General features: G+C 46.7%; 1 protein-coding gene across 1 annotated transcript; it reads right to left on the bottom strand.

The window, feature by feature from the left end:
• Positions 1 to 2,393: 2,393 nt before the first annotated feature.
• RIPK4 (receptor interacting serine/threonine kinase 4) lies at positions 2,394 to 25,755 on the bottom strand. Its single transcript, XM_031506427.3, has 8 exons — positions 25,477 to 25,755; positions 17,127 to 17,418; positions 9,192 to 9,340; positions 8,370 to 8,419; positions 7,198 to 7,356; positions 6,199 to 6,305; positions 5,446 to 5,698; positions 2,394 to 4,555 (listed from the first exon to the last, which is right to left on the bottom strand). Exons 1-8 carry the CDS (start codon positions 25,656 to 25,658, stop codon positions 3,381 to 3,383), a joined length of 2,367 nt encoding a protein of 788 aa, XP_031362287.3. The 5' UTR covers positions 25,659 to 25,755; the 3' UTR covers positions 2,394 to 3,380.
• Between the last annotated feature and the right edge of the window lie 1,094 nt (positions 25,756 to 26,849).

Here is a 26,849-nt window from a genome sequence, read left to right as displayed (position 1 = left end):
GGCATCTTCCCCCAAACCCCTGGCCCGGTGTCTGAAGAACCCACTGCTCTGTCTTCCTTGCTTTGCTCCTCCAAAGAAACACACCAAAAGTCAAGGAAGGGGAAAGGCTGGATGCTCCTCCCCAGGGCACAGGGATCTGATCAACAGCTGAGCCCGGAGACAGCCATGGAGGTAACACAGGTTTGCACCCCATGAGCACTTTAGCACCTGAAGGCTTTGCCTGGGATTTTTTGAGGCACCCACGAGCTGGTCTGCACCTTCTGCCACCCTGGGGTTAAAGGAGAGTGGGGGAGAGGAGATATCCCCTCCTCCAGAGCTCTCTGCTAAGGGAGGCCCTGCAGAGCAGCTCCCACATGCCTTGTTTTTCTTGCAAGCCTGATGCTGAGTGGAGCCAGGGTGGTGCAAGAGAGGAGAGGAGGCAGGAATGAAAGGGCTGAGGTTTGCCTCGGGGCCTCTTTGCAATCACCCAGCGATTCTCTCCCCTCTCCACCACCTCCAGCAGCAGCAGCGTGTTGGAACCGCAGGCTTGTCGAGTCCTCTGGAGACCTGTACCAACACAGCAGCAGGTAAATAAAGCTGCCTGCTGCAAAGACAGGCGGTGCAGCAGGGGCTGTGTCCCCCGGGGGCGGAGGCTGGGATGGAGGAGTCAGGGATGGGGATGGTGGGAGGCACCTTCCCCTCTGCTGGGGCTCCTGCCCGGGGAGACGGCACCAGGAGCCCGGACTGTGCCAGCGGAGCTGTGCAGGCAGAAAAACCACATCTAGAGATGAAGAGGTGAAGGTTATGGTCACGAACATCATTTCACTGTAGCGTTTTTTTCTTATGTTTCTCCCTGGGCTGGAATAGCCACCTGAGGCCATGGTCAGAAGCCCAAAGGAAGCGGATGAGCACAGTGTCTGCAGCAATCCTGCTAGCAACCTCTGCTTGGTCTTAGAGGTGAGCAGGATGAGTTGATGTTCATCTTTCAGCCCTTTCACCTGCGAGGGGGCAGCTGGGGACCTGGAGCAGGCTCAGCTCCATGGAGCCCTTCCTGTCACAAACCACCTCAAGCCCACCTCCCAAGCCTACAGGGTTTTTTTTTAAAGAACACACCTGAGATTGGAAAGAGACAAAGAAATGCCTGTAAGCTTTAGGTCAACAGCCAGAGACTTCAGCTAAGTCAGAGGAGTGCACATACAACTAGAAAAGTCACCCGTAGGAGACCTTTACAAAACAGTAATTCCTAATTGCTGCATTAGTGCCAATTTAGCACCCCCACTCACCCGTCCTGCCCCCAGGAAGGCTGGTTCACAGGGAAAAATACCCACTCCAACACTGGCAGCATGTCTTTGCAATCCTTTGTTGTTTTTTTGTCCAGTGCCAGCTGTGTTGCCTTCTCTGTAATGCATAGCTGGTGCCTGTTATTGTGAAAGACAGCATGGAAATAAGGACTCATGAGTGTGGCCTCATGTTTAATTAGAAGCTAATGTACTATTATTATTAGGCACTGAAGGAATCTACTGGCAAAGCAGTGTTTGAGCTGTTTTAAAAGCATTTTATGTGTACTTTCCCCTTACCTTGTAGTGTGAACTACCTTTATGAGGAGGTGCAAGACTGCTGTTACCTGGTCTTACAGCCCTTTTGCACTTCAGGCAAGTACTGGAATTGAGGTATCTTTAATCTCACTGTTCAGGAGACTGAAATAGACGGGAATGGTGTGTGCTAGGCTAAGCCAAGCATTTAAGCTTGAGAGACCAAGTGGCCTGTGGTTGAATTTGCTATATTGAGACAGTGATTAAGCACAGCTTAATGAAACATGGCCACCTTACTGGTCTCCAGAGAAGTGGAAGGAAGCAGAAAAATGACAGTTGTTTGCTGAGTGAGAAGTTTCACTGTCAGGACCTTTAGGAGCTTGCTGGGACTGCCATGATCTGCTAAGAGTGGCATTGCTTTGTAACCTCCATGTAGTGGCGTGAGCGTGGCTTCACCATCTACTTTTAAATTCCATTTCATTCTCCACTAACAGCTACAGCGTAAGAAGAAATCATCCCAGTTGTATATCAGTGTGTTACATGCATAAAGATTAGGTTATGTGAGGCTTTATTCTACAACTTTGTTCTGTAAATAACAAACACCTACCATTCCTTCAAGCTCCTGACGTTCTGTAAAGCTGTAGGGAATGTAAAACTGAGGGCAGCCTTACATGTCAACAGTTTGGGCTTCAGCATCATTCAAGACAAGGCTGGATGGAGCTCTGAGCAGCCTGATCTAGTGGAAGCTGTCCCTGCTCAGATCAGGGGTGTTTGAGGTCCCTTCTAACCCATTCTATTATCACTAAACACATGATAGTTGTGTTCTTCTGTTGTTGGTCAATGGGTTTTCAGTTGCTTTATCGACTCCAAAATACAGACAAGTTGTGGAACACAATTTTTTATTACTAACAGACCACATTTGTACTTTGAAAAGAGTGAAAATAAAAGGTGTATTAAAACATACCCACTCTAAGCAATCTATTTTCTTCAGTAGAAAAAAGCATACAACAGGTAGAAATCCTATATACACAGTATATCAGTTCCAGTCATCAGTCCCTCCAAACAGTGTTTTGCAAATTGGTACAATGGTGTTAGAATCCATCCACTTCCAGTCCAGTACAAATTTCAGCTCTTGACTTGCTCATTTAAGACAAACCACTAAGACAAACCACCGAGTCCAGTTTACTGATCTCAGGATACATACAGGGGAATACTGTACATGAAGACAGTGTTAAGCTTTTACTTCTGCGTATTCTTTTTTGGAATCCTGTCTTGCTATTAAGTCTTTCTCATAAACTTTGAGTACATGGAAATCTGTAATCAACGTCTCCATTAAAAACTGTAGCAGAAACATGATTAACTGTACCTTAAACAGCCCTTTCCTCAACTCCTGCATTAATTTCAAGCAGACTGCTGTTGTGCTTATTCTAAACTGGAGGCTTTCAGCCCAAAATATCAATATCAATATCTGCAATGAGCCATGAATTTATGCCATCTTTTATTTTGTTGATGTTTTGATGAAAATAAAAAAAAAACATAATGTTAGTTCTTAAATTAGTTTGGCACATGAGAAAAAAAAAAAAAAAAAAAGCAGGGAAGCAGGGAGAACACACAAGTTGCATCATTCTCTCAGAACATCCTTGGGGAGGGAAATGTCCTGATCCAGGCAGGGTGTGCAGGCACGGAATGAGTGACACAGACCACGGCAGACTCCAGCTCTTGGCCTTGCACCTGGCCTCAGGCACACTCAAACACCTCAGCCCATCAGCTGCCACCGCTGGTGAGCGCATCCCTGCACAGCTGGAGAAGGCCCTGGGCTCCAGCAGTCTCCTCACACCACGTAAAAAAGCACCACTCTGCACCTTTTGCTTAAGTGTCACTTAACACCATAAGTGAGTTATTCCTGCTCTGCTGGGCGGGTGGGAGCAGGGTCTGACACTTGGGTCTGGGCATGTCAGTGTGGGCCCCATGCTTCAGGAGAACCTCCACTGCTTTCGCGTGCCCCCCTCGCGCAGCCAGGTGAAGAGCCGTGAACCCCTCGCTGTCAGAAATATCGATATTTTCTGCACTGACAAGTTCTTCCACTACTTCAGAGTGCCCGTTTTCCGCGGCAAGGTGCAGCGCTGTCCTATTTAAAGGGCCCCTGGCTAGAACGCTGGCCCTTTCATCCATCAGCAGCTTCGTCGTGGCCAAGTGGCCGCTGCGGGATGCCAAGTGCAGAGCCGTGTATCCTTCTGCCGTGGCGGCCTCGATGTCTGCCCCGTGCTTGAGGAGCAGCCTGGAGGTGCTGGTGTGGCCGGTTTCGGCGGCGATGTGCAGGGCAGTCTGCAGCAGCCCGTTGCGGACGTTGACGTCCGACTCCAGGTCGATGAGGAGGCGGGCGACGCGGTAGTGACCGCGCTGGGCGGCCAGGTGGAGCGAGGTCCTTCCGTCCGCGGTCTGCACGTTGACGTCGGCGCCGCGCTGCTTGGCCAGCAGCTTCACGATGGGGAGGTGGCCCTGCCAGGCGGCGTAGTGAAGGGGCACCCAGTCATCCTTCCCCTTGATGTTCACGTTGACGCCTCTTCTCAGCAGGATGCGCACAATGTTCTCCTGGCCGTACTGGCAGGCTATGTGGATGGGGGCCCTGCCCTCAAAATCCACCTCGTTTAAGGACGCGTTCTTATCCAGCAGCATTTTGGTGCTGAAATCATCCCCGTTTTGGGCAGCAAAGTGAAGAGCGGTCCACTGGTCCTCATCTTTGGCGTTGATGTTGATTTTCCTGGCCATAATCAGTTCCACGATGCTTTTAAATTTCTTCTCGATGGCTATGTGAAGAGGGGTGGACCCTTTCTTGTTGGTGAGGTTAGGGTTAGCGTTGTACAGCAGGAGCCATTTGACGCATTCTTCTTGACCTGCTTCAACAGCCAAGTGCAGAAGACTGGAGTTCCCATCTAAAACAATATCAACATCTTGAGGCTGGAGGATCTTCATCAGCTTGCTGGTATCTCCAGATAAAATTGCCTCCGTTAGCTTCCTCTTCTGTATGTCTGTAGTACCAATATCTAAATGGATACAGGGAAGAAAATTTTTACCATGAGGGTGGTGAAACACTGGAACAGGTTGCCCAGAACGGTGGTGGATGCCACCTCCCTGAACACATTCAGTTTGATCTAGTTAGAGATGTCCCTACTCATTAAAGGTCCATTCCAACCCAAACTGTTCTAAGATTCTATAGAAAAAGACAGCATCACAATTCTGATACCCATCAAACCTCACCTGCCCATGGTTTCAACACTGACCTGCCTGCAGAGCAAGCATCCCTCTTGCTCCACAGGAGTCCCAGAACATTTCCAGGTCAGATTTGAGCCCCCTCTCTTTGTTGTGGTATGAAGACCAAAGGATGTTGTGGTTGATATCCCTGCACTAACCATTGTTTACCTAACTAGAAAATAGTTGTCTGAGGTTTGCAGCTCTGGAATGAAAAGTGAGGGGGTCTTTATCTCAATGGCCCCAGGGGCTGCTGAGAAGGTGGCTGGAGTCCTCTCAAAAACTAAGGTGCTGAGGTTTAGGCTTAATGTAAAAGCCACAAGCTCAGCTGACCTGACTGGTCAGCGGCTTTAATCCCACATCAAGTGGGATGCTGGACTAGTAGTGACCTCCCTTCCAACCAACCTCTACATGCCTGATTCTGTAATTGCTTTAATAGGAGTCTACTCCTTTACAAAAGTAAATGAGATTTATTATTTCTCATTAGATCATGTTCGAGAACCACATTTTTTTTGTTTGTTTTTTTTTTTTCCTTTTAAATAACTAGCTCCAGTAAACAAATTTGTAGTGCTGACAGCAAGAGAAAGCAAGGCTAACAGTAATTTCCAGAATGTTATTCTACTCTCCAAGCCATTGACTCCCATGCCCCAATCCAAACAACTACAAAGGAAAACTTGACCAGTACCTGAACTCTCCCGTTCAAAGGAAAGGGAAAGGGATCCTCTGGATGAAAAAGCTGAATCTACAGATGAAACTCCTGAAAGCCGCTTGTCACTGGAGGCAAGTTTGGACTCAGAAGAGCTGCGGCTGAGATCCTCAGGGCCTTCCATAGTCTGGGAAATCCCGGAATCCAACTGGGACAACAACTCTGAGAGACTGTAATCCTTAACTGATGGTAGAGCAGGCTCCTGTTTCTTCTGGGATAGTGCACAAATCCCCTTCAAGAGAAGCATACAAGCATTATAGAAAGGTCAGCAAACAAAACTGAGCGCAAAGCCCTACAGAAGAAATAATTTTTTTTAGTTTGCAGGTAGCCTTTAAACACTATTTGTATTAAATGAAACCTATGAATTAGGTAACTGAATTTTTTCAGAAGCAGGAGGGCAGCTTCCATCAGTACTCAGAGCCACTAAAGCCATGTGGCTCTTCTGTCTATGATGGTTTTTAAGATCAGTCACACCCACACAGTTCCAGCCTTTATTTCTTAACTGTCCTGCTCTCCCTCCACAGAATAAAATGCACTTGCATTTGGTTCTGCCCTGAGGCTTTCCTGAGCTGGTCCATGCCCCTGCTTGTCCTTCACCAAGACCCACTTCTATCAGGCAGCGTGGTGCTCAAAAGCAGCAAAGAGAAGGTTGCTTGGAACCTTCCAGGTTGTAAAGGAGCCAGTTCCTTCCAAAACCCTGCAAGTTTGAACAAGCAGTAAAAGAGAAAATACCTCGGGCTGCTGCTCTGTGGCATTCTTGGTGTCCAGGTCCTGAGTTAACATCTCTTTTGTTTCATCTTCTGGTTTTTCACAAAGGGCCTCTGTTTCTGAAGTGATTTCTTTAAAGGAAACAAGAGAGGGTTTTAGTGCTTGGTTTTTTCAGTAGAAGAGTTTCTGAGATACCCTGCTGTCTTTCTCTATCAATTGAACTTAAAATCTCTTGAGATACTGAGGGAGAAGGACTCCAGTGCTGACCATTCCATCCAGCACCTCCTCAGTGGGACAAGTGTGCAGCCAAGCCAAGGGTACACAGGGCTGCCCAAACAATTCATTTTCAGTCACACCAAACTGCTGTTACACAGGGGCTACGCTTCAGGACTGTGAACTGGGAGCCACTGTACTGCTGACAGATTCAAATATGTTTTTTTTAAAAGATGGAATCCCTCAATCCCTTCAGTCTTCATTCCTTGTTTGAGCAGGAAGAGAGGGAAGAGGCAAATCTCCCATTAATGCTAATGAAGCTACATCCCTCTGCACACTTAAATTCAGAACAGGTGCTTTGGACAAGTTCAAACCTTTTACTGGCAGAGAAGGGATGTACAAACTGTTTAATTACAAGAAAACAATTCAGTTTCTCAGCATACAACAGCACAAATTTCAAGAAGCAGTTCTTTCAATGCTTTGGTACACTGCAAACCACACCAGCTCCAGCTTGGCTTATGTCCTGACACTCACTATCAGAAATAAACATAATTTCTGGGTAAATGGACCCACTGGCTCAGTACAAGGCTTGTGTTTACATAACACCATCATGGTCAGACATGTCCTCAGATAATCCCTTCCTCCACAGATGAGTAAGTGGCCTGTATCATTGTCTCCACCACACACAATGTGCTCTATTTACTCTGTCACAGAGCTTCTCGGCATTTACCCCAAGGATTAGCAGAGTCCTGAGCAATAACGTGACTCATAGAAGAATAAATGGGCAGCCAAGTTAAGAGGAAATCTTACCTTGAAATGTTGGCCGTTCACCAGGATCATCTTGCCAACATTTTTGCATCAGTTTGATCAAGTTATTACATGAATGAGGTCTGGATTTGGAAACAGCAGGTAGCTCTGGGCGGTGGCCTTTAACTACTTTTACCATAATATGTAAAATGTTGTTTTCCTCTGCAAAGCAAAAGCACACAAATTTAGGTGTCCCAGCCAAAGGAATCACTTCTCTTTTTCCCAAGAGCATTAAGAGTGAATTAGGCTGAAAATTTGTTTTCACACTTTTTTCCTAGATTTCTTATCAATAGGGGAAAAAATTGTTGGTTGTCTTCTCCAATAAGGTATTTTTTAATGCAGTAACACCTGCTACTTGTGTATCATTCAAAACCAATTTTCAGCAAGTGACTGTGTTCTTTTCCCACCCATTAAAGAACAAAAGGAAAGAAAAAACCTCAAACAGTTCTTTACTACCTCTCTTTGGATTTGGATTTCCATAGCTGCTGTAAGAAAACAGAACCTCAGGTTTTATTTAGACCAGGTACCTGAACTATTCGTAAAGGTGAAGGAAGAACACAAATCAAGAGGTGCACTAATGCAGCTCCTGACTGCAAATCAATCCCTGGGCTAAACGGAATCGCTCACTGGGAGAAAAACTAATAGCAGACTGGAACTTGTTGGGGCATGTTTGCTATACATAGGCCAGTCACAGAGACAGGAAAGTCATAAAGAACAAACAGCTGCCTGCTGAGGTGCATTTACTGCGGGGAGGAACAGAGCTTATTCTCACAGACAGCTTTTCTTCTTTTTTTTTTTTTTTTAAAGGAACAAATCTGTACCCACAATCTACAAATAAACTACAGAACCTCTCTAAAGAGGAGTTCCTTCTCAACAACAGCAGAGCTGCCTGCCAAGTTGGCTTTGCCACACGCTGATCTGAAGCTGTGAAGCAAACTCCAGCAGAAGCAAAAATATGCAGACAAAAATCCTGCAGCAATATAGGTTCTGTTTCCATGATGTAGCACAAAGGAGGACTTAAGCTTGTGATCAGAATTTGAGAGCTTAAAAGTCTCTACCACACAAGACTGTCAGAATTTGGAGGTTGTGCAAAAAAATCTGGGGCTGGTGGGGCAAGAAGCATGCTTATCAATGGGAAAAAGGGGAAAAAAAATCCAAGATAACACACAACTTACCTGCAAAAGGCTTCTTCTGTGTAAGAACTCCCCAGACCACGATGGAAAAGCTACCAAAAAAAATTTTAAAAGGTAAAAAAAAAAAAAATTCTAGAAAAATTTTTAACCAAAAAAAAAACCACACAGAAGTGTAGTTTATTTTCTTTATCCCTCCACTTTTGCACCTAATTCAGCTGATGAACACACACACACAGAAACACAGAAGAATGCAGCTAAGAACTGTGATTTCATATGGTAGCTTTGGCAGGGAGGAACCTGAGGCAGCAAACACAGGAACTTGCTGGAGGCTGCCAAGTCCTTGGTAGCATTTACCAACCACTCCACATCCACCCTGACAAAATCAGAGAAAGCATTACAGTGGATTTAATTTAATGCTTCTGCCCTGCAAGATGACTTTAAATAAATCAATTTAATGTAGAATATGAGATATATTTTTAATCTAAAGCTGTGTTCCTTTTCCTAATAATCTTGCCATGAAAGAAGAGCCAAAGACCTAGTGATGAAATCCACTGAAGATAACTCAGAATTTTATCACACACTCCAAAAGTAGGCCAGGATGTACCTTTAGAAGGGAAATTAAAGGTGGGCAGAGTGCCTCCCACTGCCAGCTGCTAACAAATCATTTCAAGACCCAGGATCACCTGCAGTTTTTAAAAGGCCTCTACCCTACAAAGACTTTGCAAAACCCAAAGCAAATTTGACACATTTCAAGATGAGGCTCAAACTGGATTTAGGGGTCTCATGCTTAAAAAAAAAAAGTAAAAAGGGCTCATTTTACAGAGTTACTAAAATAGCATTTAGGTGTTTTCATAGTTCACTGACCTGTACACATCATGTTTGGTGTCAAAGCACCTGTTTTTCTCCTTGATGCGCTCTGGAGGAAGATAGGCAATCGTGCCACACAAGCCATCCATGCTGATGTCATGGGAATGGGACAAGCCATTGCACTTTGCAAGCCCAAAGTCAGAAATCTGAAAAAAAAAAGAAAAAAAAAAGAAAAAAAAAAAAAGAGGAGGAAGAAGGTGAGAAAAGTTCATGGTACCATCAGACTTTCAAGGTGTTCACAAAATATTTTCTGCAAAGAACAACAGATGCAACAGGATCACCCAGTAAATACAGTGAAGGGCTGTTCAGAAATATTAAGCCAAAAAAACATCTCTGGAAGCATAATGCTATGGTAGGTTTTTCTTTATGGTTAAGCTAAAAGAAGGAAAAGAAGAAGAGAAAATAAAGGCAAGCAGTTTTTGCAAGCAGCAGCATGCCAGCCCATTACATAGCAAACACAACAAACAGTCAAGACAATTTATTGTAATTTAAACCAGTCGAATTTAGCTACTGCAAACTGCTTTAATGTAATTATTGGCCCTGCCACCCCCTTTCCCTACATAACCTCACACTGCATGAGGTGTTTAAACGTCCTGGCTCCCCAGTGAACTCTGCAGAATCACTCTTCCAGGTGTTCTGTTACACTGACCATGCCAATGAGGACCAAGCCCAACAGCAGAGCCACCAAGTGCTAAAAACCCAAATGGAAACACACAGACACACCAAAACCCCACACTGGGAACTGTTTTTGGCAGCCAGGAGATACAGCAAGTCGGTACAGTGACGCAGGGAGCACAGCTGAAATGAGCACAACAAGTGACAGCAAGTTTATAAAAAGGACACACCTCCACTTTAATTTCAAGTGTCAAGCAAATATGCATTCATTTGCTCTCAAAGGCATACCAATCATCGAGCAAACAGATAGGCCAGGAATTTCCTTTGTCTTATTTATTTCCCACTGGACAAAAATGTCTACTATGCCAAGTGGTAATTTAAGAAAAGTCAAGTCTTTTTGGACCACTGAGCCCACTGATTTTTGTCTACATGTCAGATAAGATTCCCCCTCCCCCTAACTTACACATTCCTTTTATCTAATAAATACTCAGGTTTTTCAATGACTCATTCCCCTTTTGATCTTCACAGCTTCTCCTTTGAGAAAGTTTTCCCTCAAAACAACAAGCATAATTAAAAAAAAAACTTTTCTTTTTTTTTTATTTTTTGAAATAGGCTCCGACTGTACACTTTGAGAAGTTTCTCTCTAAAGATACCACAGAACTAGTTGTAGCATGTGTCCATTACTGGAAAGGGAGAAAACTGCTGCCAGCTTCAGCCTCCTGAAGAACAGGCACATTACACAGCCATGCAAGGAATCTCCCTTTGCCATAAAACAAACAAAGCAACCCACACAGCTTCAGCAAGAACTTGTCCCATGGACAAACAGCTCAGCAGAGGCATTCTGAGGAGCTGGGGAAGTCCTGCACCCTAAAACTCAGGTATGTTTGTCCCTCCTTTAATCTGTAATGTGGGAATGACTTCAGAACAGAAAAACCCACACACGGGGAAAAGAAAAAAAAAAAAAAAAAAAAAAGGAAAAAGGAAAGTCATCTGGAGGAATAGTTTCCCATCCTTGTAGAGGCTTGTAGAGGTACACTCTTCAAGAGAGGGATTGCTGGCAAGCCAAGCACTGGAGCCCAGGAAAGCAGCAAGAAACCTTGTCCACATGCCAGATCACCCTGGGAAAAGTAACACTGACCACTTCAGGAAATGCTGCATGAGTCTGGGGCACCTGGTGCTCCACAGGAGAACAAAAGCCCAACCCCAGCATCACACCAGGCTGTGGTGTCAGGTTCAGAAATGAACTGAACCCTGCAAGTCTGAACGGATCCGACGTGGTGAAGCGCTGCTCTCCTTTGATTAGCGTGAGGCAGAGGCTTGTGTACACCTCAAGAAATCCAGGCATAATTAAAGCCACACACCTCCCTCTTTGTCTAAACAATGGTGTGTTTCCTACTGCGTGAGTTAAGGAATAAAGATGAAATGCAGACAGCAGGGTGACACTCCTGTGTTTGGAGCCACCAGCTATGGTGTGTGAATCTAAGGCTGGGGGCTAAGGCAGAGCTGAGCACTCCAGACAAAAAAAGTCACCCTACAAACTAAGAAACAGCTAAGCTACATAGCATCCACCCTCCCTGGCCAGCAAAATCTTCACCTTGTAGAACTGTCCCTACCTTGTGTGATGGACTGGGTGTTAATTAATAAAAACATCACCTGTACAGCAGGGCTTCGATCATACCAAATTCTGCAGGAGAAAGCACTGGAAACTGAGGAATTGTTATCTGGCAGGCTGCAACAAAAGAGCTACATTCTGCAGACAGCTTTTTGTGGCTTTTATTAGTTCCTCTAGGGCGACTTTTCCACGCTGCATGGTGTATTTAGGTATGCAGGCTCTTTAAACACCAGTGGGAACTGTGCAGTGGGTGGAAGATACAGCCATTTAACTTGCCTGGTTTGCCTTTAAATTGCTTGCCAGGCACCTCATTCTGCAACACCCTTGCTGGGGAAGGCAGTGAAAGTGGAGTACCCTTCCCCACTCCTTCCTCCACATCCTTGCTGGTCCCTGCAGCTCACCCCAGGCTCTGCCCTTCCCTAAATTTGAGAGAATCCACAATTTCACTCCTCACACTGATGCCTTAAGAAGGCTGCCCTAGAGCAGAGGCTGGGCAGAGCTACAGAATAAAGCAGGGATTTATTCAAGGATCTCCTCCATGGATCCACCTTGGGCAGCACCAGAGCCCAGCCAGGGCTGCACCCAAATGACCCAAAATGGTCCCAAAATGCACGAGCGCTCCCGGGGCTCTCCCTGGGATCAGTTCTGCTCCATTGGCACCTTGGAGTTCATTGTCCCATTCCAGCTCCAGCCCAGGCAGTCCCATCCTGTTTGTTTTTCTCTCTCCAGCCCACGCTGTTTGTGCTCCTGGGCTGAGGTTTGGATCATTTGTCCTTGGTGCCCAGCTGGAGCAGGAATTGTTTTGTCTCCCTGCTCTGTGCACAGAGCTCAGCATCCTATCATGAGAAGCTCAGACCCACACACTAAAGCAGCACAGAACGTGAAAAATAGACAAGCTAAAACCTGAGACATCAATGGCAGTGATTTCAGGTGGGTCCCTTCAAAAGCACAGTGGCAGCAGCAGGGAGACACAGAGGCTGCTCCATGCAAAACCAGCGGTGGGGAGGAGGGAAAGGAGCCGTGGCAGAGCCCACGCAGGCAGGGGCTGGTTCACATTCTGTGCTTCATGTTCAGGCAGCTCTGCTCCTTCAAGCTGCATGAGCACCAACACGTGAGCTCCAAGCAGGGATGGGAGCTGCACATGTTTTCCTGCCCACTTCCAGCAACGCTGGCTTTCCTGAAGGATTCCAAGATCTGAAGATTTCTATTTATTTATTTATTTATTTATTTATAGTTCAGTTTGGTTTTAACCTCATGCACGCAAGACATTCTCTGCTTCTGACATTTGTGGATCTTTCCACTCTAGTTCATACAGAAACACTCACTTGAAAAGTTTTAGATGCTTTAAGAAATTATTTTTGTATTTCACAATTTTTTATTTTTTTTTTTTAACTAGACGATATGCTCACATAACTACAACAGCTACTACAGCCAGCTATTCCCAAGCACTGCAGGGATCTAGTTCCCAGGAACAAAATGAGTGCTTGAAAAGTGACTCTTTTTACTGATGACTCCTGACAGGCTGCCCTGAATTCTGCTCTCACCTCGTGATGTCCTGAACTGTGCACTTAGCTCCTGATGCTTTAATGTCATTTTTCTGCAAGCAAAACTCAAGAACCCACTGCAATGGACTCAGGGACAGAGTTCATCAAAAGGTTTTCTAAAACAAATTCACTGGATTAATTTTTAATCTCTGCTGCAACATCTAGTATTTGTCTCTGTACAAAGTCTCTGCACTTGGATATTGAGAATGCCCCCGTATTTGTCTGTGGGGTTATTAGGGTGTCTGGTGGCAGGGGATGTTTCCTTTGTTTGTTTTTTCTGGGGGTAGGGGAAAAAGGCTTTTACATTCTGGTTCTTAAGAAATGCCTGAAATTTTAAAGAAATTTGCAGAGGTCACAGATTTGGACCACTAAAAATTATGACTAAAAATTAATACCAACACAATGCACACTTCACACCTATGTCTTTATGGAAAGATTTGTTGGTTTTTTTTGTTTTTTTTTAAATGAATGCACTTCAGTTAGCTTCTAAAATAAGCTTTTCTGAAACAGACTGTATTTCTATCCTTTTCCAACCTGCCCTGAAACTTTTAACTCCTCCAAACTAGTTTCAGGTGGGACATTTGTTTTCAGAAGCAGCCCAAACCAAAGCCAAACACCCATTTAAATCCGTCATGAAGCTGCATTACTCTAACAGCTTTGTTAGTTGGGATTAAAGAGCCAAGCAACAACAGCCCTGCATGGAAACCTTGGTCAGGAAGGGTAGGAAACAAGCAGAAGGGACACATAAAACAAAGGCTCTCTCATCAGTAATAACAGGAGAGCAATTGCAGCTGATAAAAAAGTGGCTGTGCTACCTACACCAGGCAGTCTAATAAAAAGAGACAACTGCTGTTTACCAGCCTGGCCTCTGGGTATTGCTTGTACCTGCAGTTAACAGCCTGCATGAAGAAGCTTTCTGATCATGAAATTTGCCATCTCACTAGGTTGCTTCTAACTCCATTCTCAGAGATTTTGCAGCTGAAGCTGCAAAAAATAAAAGTGAAGACCACAGAGGCAAGACCGTCAGCACGGTACAACACAGCAGCAGATTTCACATTGGTTTAAACTGGAGAACTGGGGAGGGGAGAAAAGCAACTACAGAGAGCTTAAAGCAGTGCACAGCTGAGAGCAGCTTGTTGTGCTTCAAGTGCCTTAAAACCAAAATCTAGGAGATGAAAAACAACTGGTCAGGCTTGTTTCTGTGTGTACATGAACCCACACATATGTACATGTATGTCTGTGTATGTGTACAAATACATATATGACAAGATGAGGAGCTGCAAAAAACACAGGCTGGATAGTGAGAGAAACAAGAGCTTAAAAATAATGTTTCTGCCGAAAGTATTAAGCTGCAGGTCAGCCTAATTTTAAACACCTGAACAAAAAGCAGCACTCCTGACCGTGAGATTTTGGGAAGCAGGAAACCTGTGAAGCAGCAACTGAGATCATGAGGGCATGGCAGCTTGGCAACAAGTTTGGCATGAGATTTCTGCACGTGGTGGGGGTGTTTATTCTCCTACCAAGGGCCCTGCAGAGGAATCACATTGCAGCAGGGAAGGAGCAAACTCCCAGCCCACGAGGGCAGAGCTGGAATGTGGCATTGCTTCCCCCGTGCCAGCGATTGCCACACCACAGCAGCTCAGGGGACACATCCAGAATGTGTGTGCAAGGCAGGAGAGCTGAAGAATTGAGCTCAAAAGATGTGGCCCAGCTGAGCAAAGAAACAGATGTCAGACAGTGTGTAAATATTGAAAGATTTGAGTATGAGGAACACTGGAGAAAGAGGCAAGGGAGGATCTTGTTGGTAAAGGTTGACATGAAGGATGACAAAGTCTGCCTGGGTATGGAATAATCCTGCCAAGGAAAACACAGTGTTTAAGGCAAACAAGAGGGAGCAGGACATGGCAGGGAGGGCAGCTCCCAGCACCAACTCACACAGGGGAGGATGGATGCATCCACCCTCCAAAAAACAGCAAAGTTTACCTTGCGCTGTACACGTTACACACAAATATTTCAAATCACCAGGGAATCCCCCAACGTGCCTCTGGCAAAATTAATATCTGTCTATCTATATCCCTGCCCAGCCTAATGCCATCCTCCTAATTATCCTCCCAGTTCAGCACACGCTTATGTAATGGCCCAGGCTTTATGATATGGAGGCACCCACTTGATGATAAGTTCTGTACAGCAGCACTGCCTGAGTCACCAGGCTCACTCAGGGATTTACAGTGAGCACAGGGCTTGTAAAAGGAGCAGGGTGTGTTTGCATTTAACTGCAGGATGGCACAGCAGCTTTTCCAGTGCTCTCCACTGGAAGACTGACTGTTTCCTGGCTCAAGGGCAAACAGTTTGTAAAAGTCCTCCCTACCTCCAAACTCTTCTTTTGGAGTCTGCAACATCTCTTCACTCACCTTAGGACTCTATTAGGGACAGGTCACATACTAAATTAATGCTGACATTTCAAAACACTTCAATCAGCAGCTCCATTAGCCTTCCAGCAAGAAAATGCACATTAAATCAAGCTGCAGGGTCTGAAATTTAATTGTAAATTTCACGCCACACAAAAAGAAGGTTAGGGGCCACATTTTTAAAGTGAAGGCGCCTCACAGAATATGTTCATCTCTCATTTTGCATATGGAGTCCTGTTTCTGCTTTGCTTCTTGGAGGGCTTTCCAAGATGCCTGGATGTAAAAGACTGGATGGAAAAGATGTGGATGTAAAAGACTGCTGGCAAGGTTTGGATTAGACCCCTCCTTCCTGGGCTCCATGGAAAGGATCTGACAACCCTGATGTGTTTCGTGCAGAAGCACATCAGGGATGTCAGCAATGACCTCACCAGAGACTTTTTTTTTTTTGCACATTTTGCACTTTGCCCCCTTGCATTACATCACCACCCTGATATAGGCTGTGCAGCAGGCAGAACATCAGACACTTCAACCTCCTGAAACAGTGAGAAAAACACAGCCTTGCTATCTGGGCTCACGGATGAGTCAAGAATCAGGAATTTAAGAAGTTATGCAAGCAAGCATGAACTTTTAAGTAAATAAATACTTAGGAAAGGTCTCTCAGCATGGTTGTGTGAGAACAGGCTTTCAACAATTCAAATCCTGATGTTGTGGTCATAATAGCGTGATCACCTGTAGATGCCTCCTACCTCAGAAAGAAAATCCTTCTAAGAAATAAATGACTAAGAGGCCTAGTAAAAAACTGAGACCATCACAAGTGTGATTACATTACCGGCACACACCTCCTATGGCTCCAACCCTATCATCACATCAGGAAATCTGTCTTTATTTAATGAAAACTTCATTTTTAGAAGGATACAGGCAAGGCTAAAGGCACTTGATCAGTGAGGGGGCCAGGGAAAACAGAGAGCAGATGGATCATGGCACTGCTAAAAAAAATAATTGAACACTTAAAAAAACCCAAAAAACAATCAGGGAAAAAACTGTATTTCAGTCTCTGTGCTCCCTGAAAAGAAAGTTGAGAAAGCAAGCACAACCTCCTCGGTCCAGCTGACCACAGAACCTCCAGCAGAGAAGGCTAACAAGTTTGTCAGTTTACTCTGGAAATGGATAACAAAAATAATTTCATGCTGTTACAGCCACAAAAGAAATTCCTTTCAGTGACCTCTGGTATGCACGAACAATCAGGACAGAGATATTTCCTCACTGTACATGCCCTGAGCAAATGGAAATGAGCTGCCTCTGGGAAGGCTTCCCCAGGCTCCAGCTGAAAATGAGACCTGTGCATTTAGGGGTGCAGACAAAGACCCAGAACAAGGCAATCATGGCAGCTGTGGAAGTGGCAAAGATGATTTAGAGGCTCACACCACTTTTCTCCCCCTGCTCTCAAAGAAATTCGTAGCAGGACCCATTAGGTCTTGGAACCAGAGTTCGCTGCATCCTTCTAAAATTTCAGGAGGGTTCTCACAAGTTTCCTAACCACACCTCTATTTATGTGCTAAAATAAACCAGGTGCATTTATTTAAGGGCTGTATTTGGGTGGATTTTAATGTGGGAATCAGAGGGGTTAGGCCAATGGGCATTTCTTTAATTTTAAAGGAATGCTGCTGGTTTCTCTTTTTTTTTCTTTTTTTGCATCTGGCAGGAGCCGTGGGGGAGCATCCAAAGGTTGGGTACCCTGGCACAGAGGGCATACCTTGACGTGGTAGTGGGCATCCAGCAGGATGTTTGCAGGCTTGAGGTCCAGGTGGAGCAGGGGTGGGGACATGCAGTGCAGGAAGTTCATCCCCACCGCTGTCTCGTGGATGATGCGGAAGCGCAATTCCCAGGGCAGGGGCTCGGAGGCCAGGAGCTTTTCCAGAGACCCAGTTTCCATGTATTCCATCACCAGGCCCACAGGCTCTCTGCAGATGCCATAAACGGGAAGGATGTAGCGAAACTTTGCCATTTCCATCTTCCTGGCTTCTTCCAGTAACTCCATGCGCTCCCTGCGTGGAACAGAATGGCAGGTGAGGGATGGAGCAGCTGCTTCTCCTCAGGCCAAGCACACACAAAACATTTCTTACAAAACCCAACGCCACATCCCACCATCACCCCCTGACTGACCCCACACTGCATCTCACCAGCCTGCACCCCAGGTGTATTTCCATATTTACTAATTTGGGGTTTTGTGCTTTCAGTGGTAGGCTGTGGGAGAGGTTTTACGGTGGCTCCTGTGAGCCAGAGAGAAGTTTAATCAGAGAATCCATATTTACCCCTGAAAGAATTTTCTACCCAAAAATTTTCTATGTCGTTGACATAGAAACCAAGAAAGAAAGAAGGATAAATGAGAGAAACCTGCAACTGCCTATTCCAATGAGCACTTTGTTGTCTTTCCTGGCCAATGAGTAAAGTGTAAACTTATGAGCTTCATAAGAATGTATAAAAATCATGCATACTATAATAAAAAACAGCTTGAAACCTTTTGAAAATGGAGTGTGTTGCTTTGTGTTGTCTCTGTCTCAACTGTGAGAGGAGGCAGCTCCCAGCTGCAGGACCACAGGTGGGACCTGCACTCCCACAGTGTGAACACCTCCAGTGCAAAGCCCATCTCCCTGCTTTGGTTGTGCTGTGCTGTTCAGAAGGAGGGTGGTACACTTAGAGCCCAGCTTTAGCACTGCTCTAACTCCTTGGGCTGAAGTAATGAACTTTTGGTGAGTCACAAGGCTGTGTTGATCAGAAGAGAAGCCAGACAGCATCTTCTCAGCAGCCCTGCTGGTGCATCCTGAGTGTTCACAGACCCAAACCTTGGGAGAGGAATCCTTGGACCCACCATTGAGGGGATCAAACTGCCAGCTGTAATCAGGGAAACACAACAAAAACCTCCCCAAAATACAGATCTTACAAGTCCAAAACTGCACTCATTCATCTCCAGCAGGTGCTGAAAACTCCCAGCTGACCATTTTCAGTGATGTAACAGGCCTGGGCCTGGCAGCTGTAATGAGCACCCCGGGTTGTTTACAGGTCACTTCAGCCTGACCCTGCACAGGGTTAAGTGTTACTCAGTCCGAATGCAGCCTCCCAGGTCAAGACCCTTAATTGCTGTGCCTTTCTGCACCTCACTCACAGCCTTCTGCAACAGCCCACAGAGCCTCAAGCTGGAAAGAGAAAACCAGGGTTCTGTCCCCAGGCTGGCTGTGCCCACAAAGAGGGGCACACTTGATGGTTTAAAGACCCTTCAATCTGTAAAAACTGCATTATTAGCGATGATGAACCCTGCCCAGAGCAGCTTTGGGCACTGACACATCACTGTTGCTGCCATAGATTCACAAAAGAGGGCACAGGGAGGTCAGACAGGTAATATTTCCTGAGCAGACCCTCTCTTATTACACAACAGCTCCTGCAATGCACCCAAAGATGTGCAAACTATCTAATGGACAACAGTACCTGAAGTAATAGGACAAAGTTTGTGCTCTGTGCCACCAGACAGTGATGCCAGCTACCACTGTGGGAGCCTCATGGCGGAACCTCAGCTTAATCAAACTGGTTTGCTTTTGAAATTTCAAATCCAAGGCCAGCTAGCAGCATTGTGTACTTCTAAAGAGAGAAAACACCAAGTCCAGCCTGCACACAGCCAAACCTTCTCATGTGTCCCCCACAATGCCTGGATGACCTGGGAGAAGCTGAAGTGCAGCTTGTGAGGGACCCTCAGATTTTTGGGAGCTGTCATTTGGCCCTCAGACTCGGCAGCAGGACACTCCCCAAGGCTGGGAATGTGCTGTGGCAGCCTGCAATAACCTGCTGCAGGCAACATTTCCCACCAGGACCTAGCCAGGAGCAGCAAACCCATTTCAGAGGCAAGATCAGGCTGAAGAATGGTTTAAAGAGGGACGTACACAGCGAGAGAAGCGAAAAGAAGATAAGGGAAATCTTTTCTATTAACCATGTTGGCTCCTGCTGCTCCCTACAGCAACTTTCTTGTGAAATAATTGCCTTTGCAGACAAGTACCCGGTTTGCTCTTTGGCACGCTGGAAGGGAGCGCCCATGAATAACACAACCAACTCCTTGCCCCCAAGCCACACGCATAGCCAGCATAATTCACCGGGCTGAGCTGGAGTCAGGCATGTAAAATACCCGTCTGAGCCCTCCCAGGCAAAGCAGGAGCCCAGCAACAGCCAAGGTCTGACAAGAACCACTAAACTCCTCGGGATGGGCTGCTCAGGCTAGCAACAGCCTCAGAGAGCATCGCCAAAAGCACAGATTGGCTGCTGGGAATGGGGCGTTTTCTAAAAAATCTGAATTTTCTGTTTCATTAAAATAATGTGTTTTGTTTTAAAAAAAAGCTCCCTTTCTGCTTGGACCAGACCCAGTTCATTGAGTGAATTAACAGAATAACAGGCCAGTGCCCTCTATCTAATTTGCCCGTTTAAATCAAGCCCCCATGGAACAATTACCACCCTTAGCGCTTTCCCATACCCAGAGCATTCAAAACCGAATCAGCCAGAGGCCTGGCACAGCTTTCAAACAGCTTTCAAAAGGTCCCTGTCACCTTTTGAAAACAGAAAAGGAAAGAAGACAAAAGAAGCCAAGAGAGCCAAAGCAGTCATTAGGAGCGCGCTTGCATTAATGCTCCTAACACAAACAGCTCGTTAAACCAAGATCTCCTCCAGCAGGCCGAGATCAAAGGTCTCTCCTTTCCCTTCCTTTCCCTTCCTTTCCCCTCGCAGGATGCCACCGGCGCTGGGCACGGAGGTGTTCCCGGGGCGCCGTCGCCCCGCACGGGAGCGCTCACCGGGGATGGAGCCGCGGGCGCGCATCCCGCGGCTCCAAGGATGGGATTGCACCGCTCGGTCCTTCCCTGCTCAGGACGGGTCCCCAGCTGCCCAAAGTGAAGGAAAAGCAAAGCTCCGGGTGGGGTTTCTCGGCTGAGAGCTGGAGGTTTAGCCTGTGTTATAGTGGTTTGTTATTTCGTACCCACGCGGTTGAAAAGTCGGAATTGTTTTCTCCAGGCCTCCTCTCCCCTCTCCCTCCATAAGGAAAAGGGAAAAGAAAAGAGGGAGAAGAGGGGTGAGAAGGGGAGGAAAGTGGGGGGAAAGAGGGGGAAAAGAGGAAAAAGAAGGAGAACAAAGAAGAGGGGGAAAAATAAGGGGGGGGGGGCGGAAGTAAAATGGACAAAGAAAAAAGGACAAAGGGGGAAAAATGGGGGAAAGGAAAAAATGGGGGGAAAGGAAAAAAAGGGGGAAAAGGAAAAAAAAGGGGGAAAAGGAAAAAAAGGGGGGAAAGGAAAAAAAGGGGGGAAAGGAAAAAAAGGGGGGAAAGGAAAAAAAGGGGGGAAAGGAAAAAAAGGGGGGAAAGGAAAAAAAGGGGGGAAAGGAAAAAAAGGGGGGAAAGGAAAAAAAGGGGGAAAAGGAAAAAAAGGGGGAAAGGAAAAAAAGGGGGAAAGGAAAAAAAGGGGGAAAAGGAAAAAAGGGGGAAAGGAAAAAAAGGGGGGAAAGGAAAAAAAGGGGGGAAAGGAAAAAAAGGGGGGAAAGGAAAAAAAGGGGGGAAAGGAAAAAAAAGGGGGGAAAGGAAAAAAAGGGGGGAAAGGAAAAAAAGGGGGGAAAGGAAAAAAAGGGGGGAAAGGAAAAAAAGGGGGGAAAGGAAAAAAAGGGGCAAAAGGAAAAAAAGGGGGAAAGGAAAAGAAATTAAAAAATAAAAGTAAAGGAAAAAAGAAAAAAGGAAAAAAATGGCAAAAAGGAAAGGAAAATAAAAAAGAAAAGGATAAAAGAAAAAGAAAAGGATAAAAGAAAAAGAAAAGAAGAAAAGAAAAGAAAAGAAAAGAAAAGAAAAGAAAAGAAAAGAAAAGAAAAGAAAAGAAAAGAAAAGAAAAGAAAAGAAAAGAAAAGAAAAGAAAAGAAAAGAAGGAAAATAAATAAGAAAAGTAAAGAAAAAGAAAAAGAAAAAGAAAAAGAAAAAGAAAAAGAAAAAGAAAAAGAGAAAAAGAAAAGGAAAAGAAAAAGGAAAACTTACACACAGGACAGCTGAGGTCATGTAAATGATGGGCTGCACACACTTTCTCCTGTCAATACTACCAGAAGACAGGCCCCACACATCAAGAGTTCCAGCACTGGGTCCAGTGCCAAAAGAGCTCTCTGTCAGAGAAGCCAGTACAGATCAGTCATTTTCAAAGCAGCTAGAAATATCACACGAATTGGAGACCTCCAAAGAGCTGTCTGCTTCCACTCCACATCAGACAGACAGGGCTGCATTCCTTGGCTTCTCCTGGAGACACAAGGGCCTCCCTCTTGCCCACTGCCCCAGTCCCCAGGGCCCAGCCCTTGTCCCACAAACCCTGCCACAAGAACAGCAGGAATTACAGCTGTACCTGCATTTGCATGGATCCAATCTTTGTGCCCTAGAGATAACACTGCTGTAAGACTACAACCTTAGACTCACCAGGCAGTCCTTGCAGTTTTATATTCCCCCACCACTACCACCACATTTCCCTAATGGAGTCTGAGGCAGAGCAGTTAAAAGTTGCTCCAAAGAAACTCAAAAATTGCTCCAGAGAAGCTCAAAACTTGCAATTGGGGCCATTTGTGTGAGCCACCTCCAGACACAGAGCAGCCAGGCTTCTCCCAGCCCAGGGGAGATCCAGCCCTGCTCTGCAGGCAGGAATTTAAGTTACATCTTCACAAACTGCTGCTGGTGCAGATGGGGGTCCACCAAATTACACCACCCCTGAAAGTCCTCAGGAACTCTTCTCACCTGCATCACGGCAGAGGTTTGAAGAGAACACAGTGGCCTCTGCTCTGCAGGGTACATATTTAACAACTTCCACACTGCTGACTCGCAGACAAGAATGTGAATATGAGAAGACAAAAACCACTGCGTGGTTAGGACAGAGTGTGTTGTGGGGGGGAGGGGGGGAAAAAGGAAGAAAATCCCTTTTTTTCAGGTTGACAGATGTCAGCCCTGCTAACAGATCTGTGCAGTTCTGGTACCAGAGGATTACAGCACAGCCAGGCTCTCCCCTACTCCTTAAGGAGCACAAGGTGCTCCTAGGTTCTCCCTACCCAGAGGAGACATTCACCTTCACCACCTAAATAAATGCAGCATCCACTAACAGCGAGGCATCTCTAAAACCTCCTCAATTTCAAAGTCCTGCTCCATTTCCAAATCCAGGATGTGCAGAGGGAGATATCGGTAGGGCATTGCTTGGTTTCTTTTTTCTTAAGAAATTTTTTCCACTTCCACGCCCTGTAGTCACCCCCAATGCCAACACCTCCAGTAAAGATCCCTCTCCAGGAAATGTTACACCTTACAGTCAGCACCTTTATGTTCAGCAGAAGATACCAACAAAGGATTCTCCCTCTCCCAGCTTGCCACTGTTTTTCTGCAGACCACACCGATAAGAAGAGACTTCCACTGCAAATCCTGGGGGAGAAGCTCCTACACTCTTCTGGGTCTCAAAAATATCTTTTTTCAGATTTTCCTTGAACCTCCCCATACCGAGAGCATCCCGAGTCCCATAAGAGAAATGAGATCTCAGGAAAGTGGGAGCAAATAAGGTGTTAGGAAAGGAATTTGGGTGGATTGTCTGAGAGGGCTTGGGCTTTAAAAAACACTTCTGGCTCTACATTCAGTTTTTCTTCTGCTTGAGGCCACTTGGCTCTATGATGTGATAATTGCCGAGGGAATTACTCCAAATCTCTCACTGTCTGCAGAAAGAGACTACACAGAGTATTACCACCACCAAGCCATTACAAACAGGGTTTTAATGTGGTACCAAATAAATACATCAGAAAAAGCCTCTGTGCTTTTCAGTTAATGTTTCTGATACCACTGGCAATTCTTCTAACTCTTCACAGGGCTCCAAGAAACAGCTAGTCAGGCTAATCTCCTGGATTAACAATCTAATTACACAGGCTTGTTGCAACCTGCCAGCTAAAGAGGCTGTGTTTGATTCTGTCTGTGCCCCCCACCCCACCATTTAAATAGCACCAGTTTATTAGAAAAGTTTTGGGTAAAAAGTCTCGGCATAACCCTCTCCTGAAAGGGGTTTGATAGAACAGCCCAAGAACCAAGGGAGAAATAAAAAAAAATAAAATCAGTTTATGTTTATTTAGCTGGGGCAGCTATTTCAAAGGCCAGAGACACTCCAATGTCTTATCAATGCCCTCCTCAAGCATCTGAAGCACAGATTCTGCAGTAAAACAAATTAGTGCTTCAAGGACTGGTTTATTTATTAAAATCAATCAGAAGGTGCAGCAGCCCTATGGCCTCAGTTCCCAAATTCTCAAGGCATTTTTTGCTTACTGTGCTGCATGTTTGTATGGTTTTGCAGTATTTGCACACCTCATAGCCACGGAGAGACAGGCAGCTCTCTACTGCACGTGGTATATTTTAATATAAAGATCTGACAGCAAATCTCAAAAGTAATTATTAAATATTAAACTATAAATTAATTTTAAAATTAATTAATAAACATATTAAAATAGGTGATAGTATCCTTTGTCTCAAAGTGAAAATTAACTTTTGGAGTAAGTTTCTAGAGATGCACTGCAAATGAAAAGTTCTAGCTTATTTTTCAGACATGTTTTAATCTTAACTTTAAAATTAACCAGCCATGGTACTATTTTGATCAATAAGCATCAAACCTGAAATCACCTGTGAGGTTTTAATAGTAGGGGGCTTGCAGATTAGCACAATGACATACACTCTGCAACTAAAAGGTCTTTTCCCTTTTATTCACAGACAGCACAGTTACCCTATGCATATAGTAAACTCTCCCTCTCCAAAGGACATTTAATTTCATTTACTACACTCTATAAGCCATGCCTGCTGCAAAGTCAGCAATTCAGATACTGGAAAAGATGCTCAACTACCCCAGAAATCCTGCAGAAGATGAGTTTACAAACGTTTTCAGACGTGGGCTAGCTTATTTCTGCTCTTTCTGCAGGAAAGGCACCAACAGGAAACCTTTTGTGACTGAGCCAATCCACGTCTCAAAAACTGAACTGCAGAATCAGCTTGTGAGCTGGTAGAGATCCCAAAGATCAAAGGGAGCTGGGAAAGCTCCAGGAACACGACTTGTGCATATTCACCTCCCTCTGCACAGAGGCTGAAGGCACCACTGTCCCGACAACACAGGGATGTTTCTAAAGATGCACCTGACAACGTTCTTCTCCTAGGAAAGCAGACCTGCACTCGATAGCTCCCGTCCCCGGAGGAGTTCAAGGCCAGTTTGGAGCGACCCGGGATAGTGGAAGGTGTCCCTGGTCATGGCAGGGGGCTGGAAGGAGATGAGCTTTAAGGTCTTTCCCAAGCCAAACCCATCTGGGATTCTGCGATGACACACAGCGTGAGAACAGCACAGCCCACCGTCCTCAGCCAGGACCGCAAGGAGTGCCAGAGGGCAGGGGCGTCCCGCCTGGGGCACCTTTACTGCACTACAACACACCTGCACGGACTCATCCCGAGCAGACAGACACACGGACAAGCCACACATCCCTGCGCTGGAGCCAGGCACATTTCCCAGCCCGGCTCCTTTCAGCTCCCGCTCCCTAAAGACACCAAACCCGCGGCTCCAGCGCCCGCACCCCAACCGCATGAGCCACAACTCCTGCAGCCGAGAGCTGAACGCCTGGCTCTTGCCAAGCCCCTGCACCCCAGACACATTCCCACTGCTCCTCCTGCCCATCCCATCCCATCCCGTCCCATCCCATCCCATCCCATCCCGGCGCGGTCGGTGCCTGCTGGGGCCGCAGCGGGGCCGTGCAAGCCGCCACACGCACAGCCTGGGCAGGGCAGGAATGCTTTCCGCATGGCTCCGAGGAGCAGGCGGGACATTTGGGATGTTTCATGGTTCCCAGAGAACAAGGCAGGGACATTTGGGATATCGCTGCTGTTGTTGGTTGTGAGAAGGGCAGGGCTGCACACCGGCAGCGCTCGGTCGCCCCGCGGATCCCCGGCTGCGCATCCGCGGCGTGACCGAAGGCTCGGAGCGCCTCTGCGGGAAGAATCCCTTGTCCCCCAAGAATCCCTCGTCCCCCCGGTGTCCCCCGTTCCCTCTGTCCCCCCTTACTTCTCATCCACATGGAGGCTGGGCGAACACTTGATGGCGAGCCAGGTCTTCCAGTGGAGGTGCCGCACCTTATACACCTGCCCGAACCCTCCCGAGCCGATCTTCTCCCAGCTGCTGAACTCGCTCTCCTCGAAGGTTTTCAGCAGCCCCATGGCCCAGGGGGAGCCGCCGTCCCTCGCCATGGCCGCTGCTGTGCGCGGACCCCGCCCGGCCCCGCGGAGCGCAGCGCAGCCGCTGCCGCCCCGCCCGCAGGTGACTCAGGTGTGCCGGGGGGACCGGGCTGCCGTCACTTCCTGGGACGGGCTGTGGGTGGGTTTTCCACGGCTCCTTTTTCTCTCCCGGCGCGGAGGAGCGGCGCGGTTCCCGGGTGGAAGCTGCCCCGGGGCGATGCTGGCGTCCGGAGCTCCCCGGCCGGAGCGATGGGGCGGGAGGGGAGCGCCGCGCACGCTGCTGAGCTGTGACAAATAAGCTGTGACAAATAAGCTGTTAAATAAAGGTGAGGGAAGCGCCAGACACCTCATTCCTGCCTTTTCTTCTTCCCCTGCCCAGGGAACCGCAGCTGTCCCTCTGTCCCTCTGTCCCTCTGTCCCTCTGTCCCTCTGCATCCCAGCCCGGTGTGCGGCACTCCGGCCAGCCTGCCGCAGGCTGCTGTCTGTCCAGGCACGCTCTGAAGCAAGAGTTTTTATGCTCCAGACGTCTCTGGGTTTTAGTTGCCCGTGGGATTAGAAGTTTTGATGATCCCAGCACTGGATTTCAGTGTCTGGATCCTTCTGTGGATCTAATTGCAGGGACTACAGGACCCCCAGAATTGTTTTGTTTGGGAAAAAACCTCTGAGATCAAGTCCAATCTCTGGCCAGTCCCCACTTTGGCAGCTAAACCATAGCACTAAGTGTCATATCCAGTTTCTTGGACACCTCCAGGGATGGGGACTCCCTGGGTAGTCCTCCCAATGCCCGACCACCCTTTCAGTGAAGAAATTCTTTCTGATTCCAACCGAAACCTCCTCCAGTGCAGCTTGAGGCTGTGGGCTGTCATCCTGTGCCTTGTTCCTTACGAGCAGAGCTTTCCCTTCCCTGGCTGCCCCCTCCTGTCAGGGAGTTGTAGAGAGTGAGAAGGTGCCCCCGATGTCCCTTTGTTCCTTTTCTCCACACTCAGCTCCCTCAGCCACCCTTCACTGGACTGACTGTAGATCCTCCAGCCTCTCCTTTGCTCTTCCCTGAGCATGCCTCAATATCTTTCCTGAATTTAGGGCCTCAAAACTGGACACAGGATTCGAGGTGTGGCCTCAGCAGTGCCCAGCACAGAGGGACAATCTCTGCCCTGGTCCTGCTGACACAGGCCAGGTGCCACTGGCCTTCTTGGCCACCTGGGC

This window comes from Lonchura striata, chromosome 1 (assembly GCF_050655825.1).
Source record: "Lonchura striata isolate lonStrDom1 chromosome 1, ASM5065582v1, whole genome shotgun sequence".
In the NCBI taxonomy this organism is placed as follows: domain Eukaryota; kingdom Metazoa; phylum Chordata; class Aves; order Passeriformes; family Estrildidae; genus Lonchura; species Lonchura striata.
The sequence above is the reverse complement of the archived record's forward strand: the minus strand, read 5'-3'. Positions and strand labels throughout refer to the sequence as shown.

Excerpts from the sequence above, each read along its gene's own strand:
- RIPK4 (XM_031506427.3), bottom strand. The coding sequence starts at position 25,658 with ATGGCGAGGGACGGCGGCTCCCCCTGGGCCATGGGGCTGCTGAAAACC. Across the intron at positions 9,341-17,126 it reads ATGCCCACTACCACGTCAAG|ATTTCTGACTTTGGGCTTGC; the intron begins GTATGCCCTCTG and ends TTTTTTTTTCAG. Across the intron at positions 5,699-6,198 it reads CCACAGAGCAGCAGCCCGAG|GGGATTTGTGCACTATCCCA; the intron begins GTATTTTCTCTT and ends CTTCTCTTGAAG.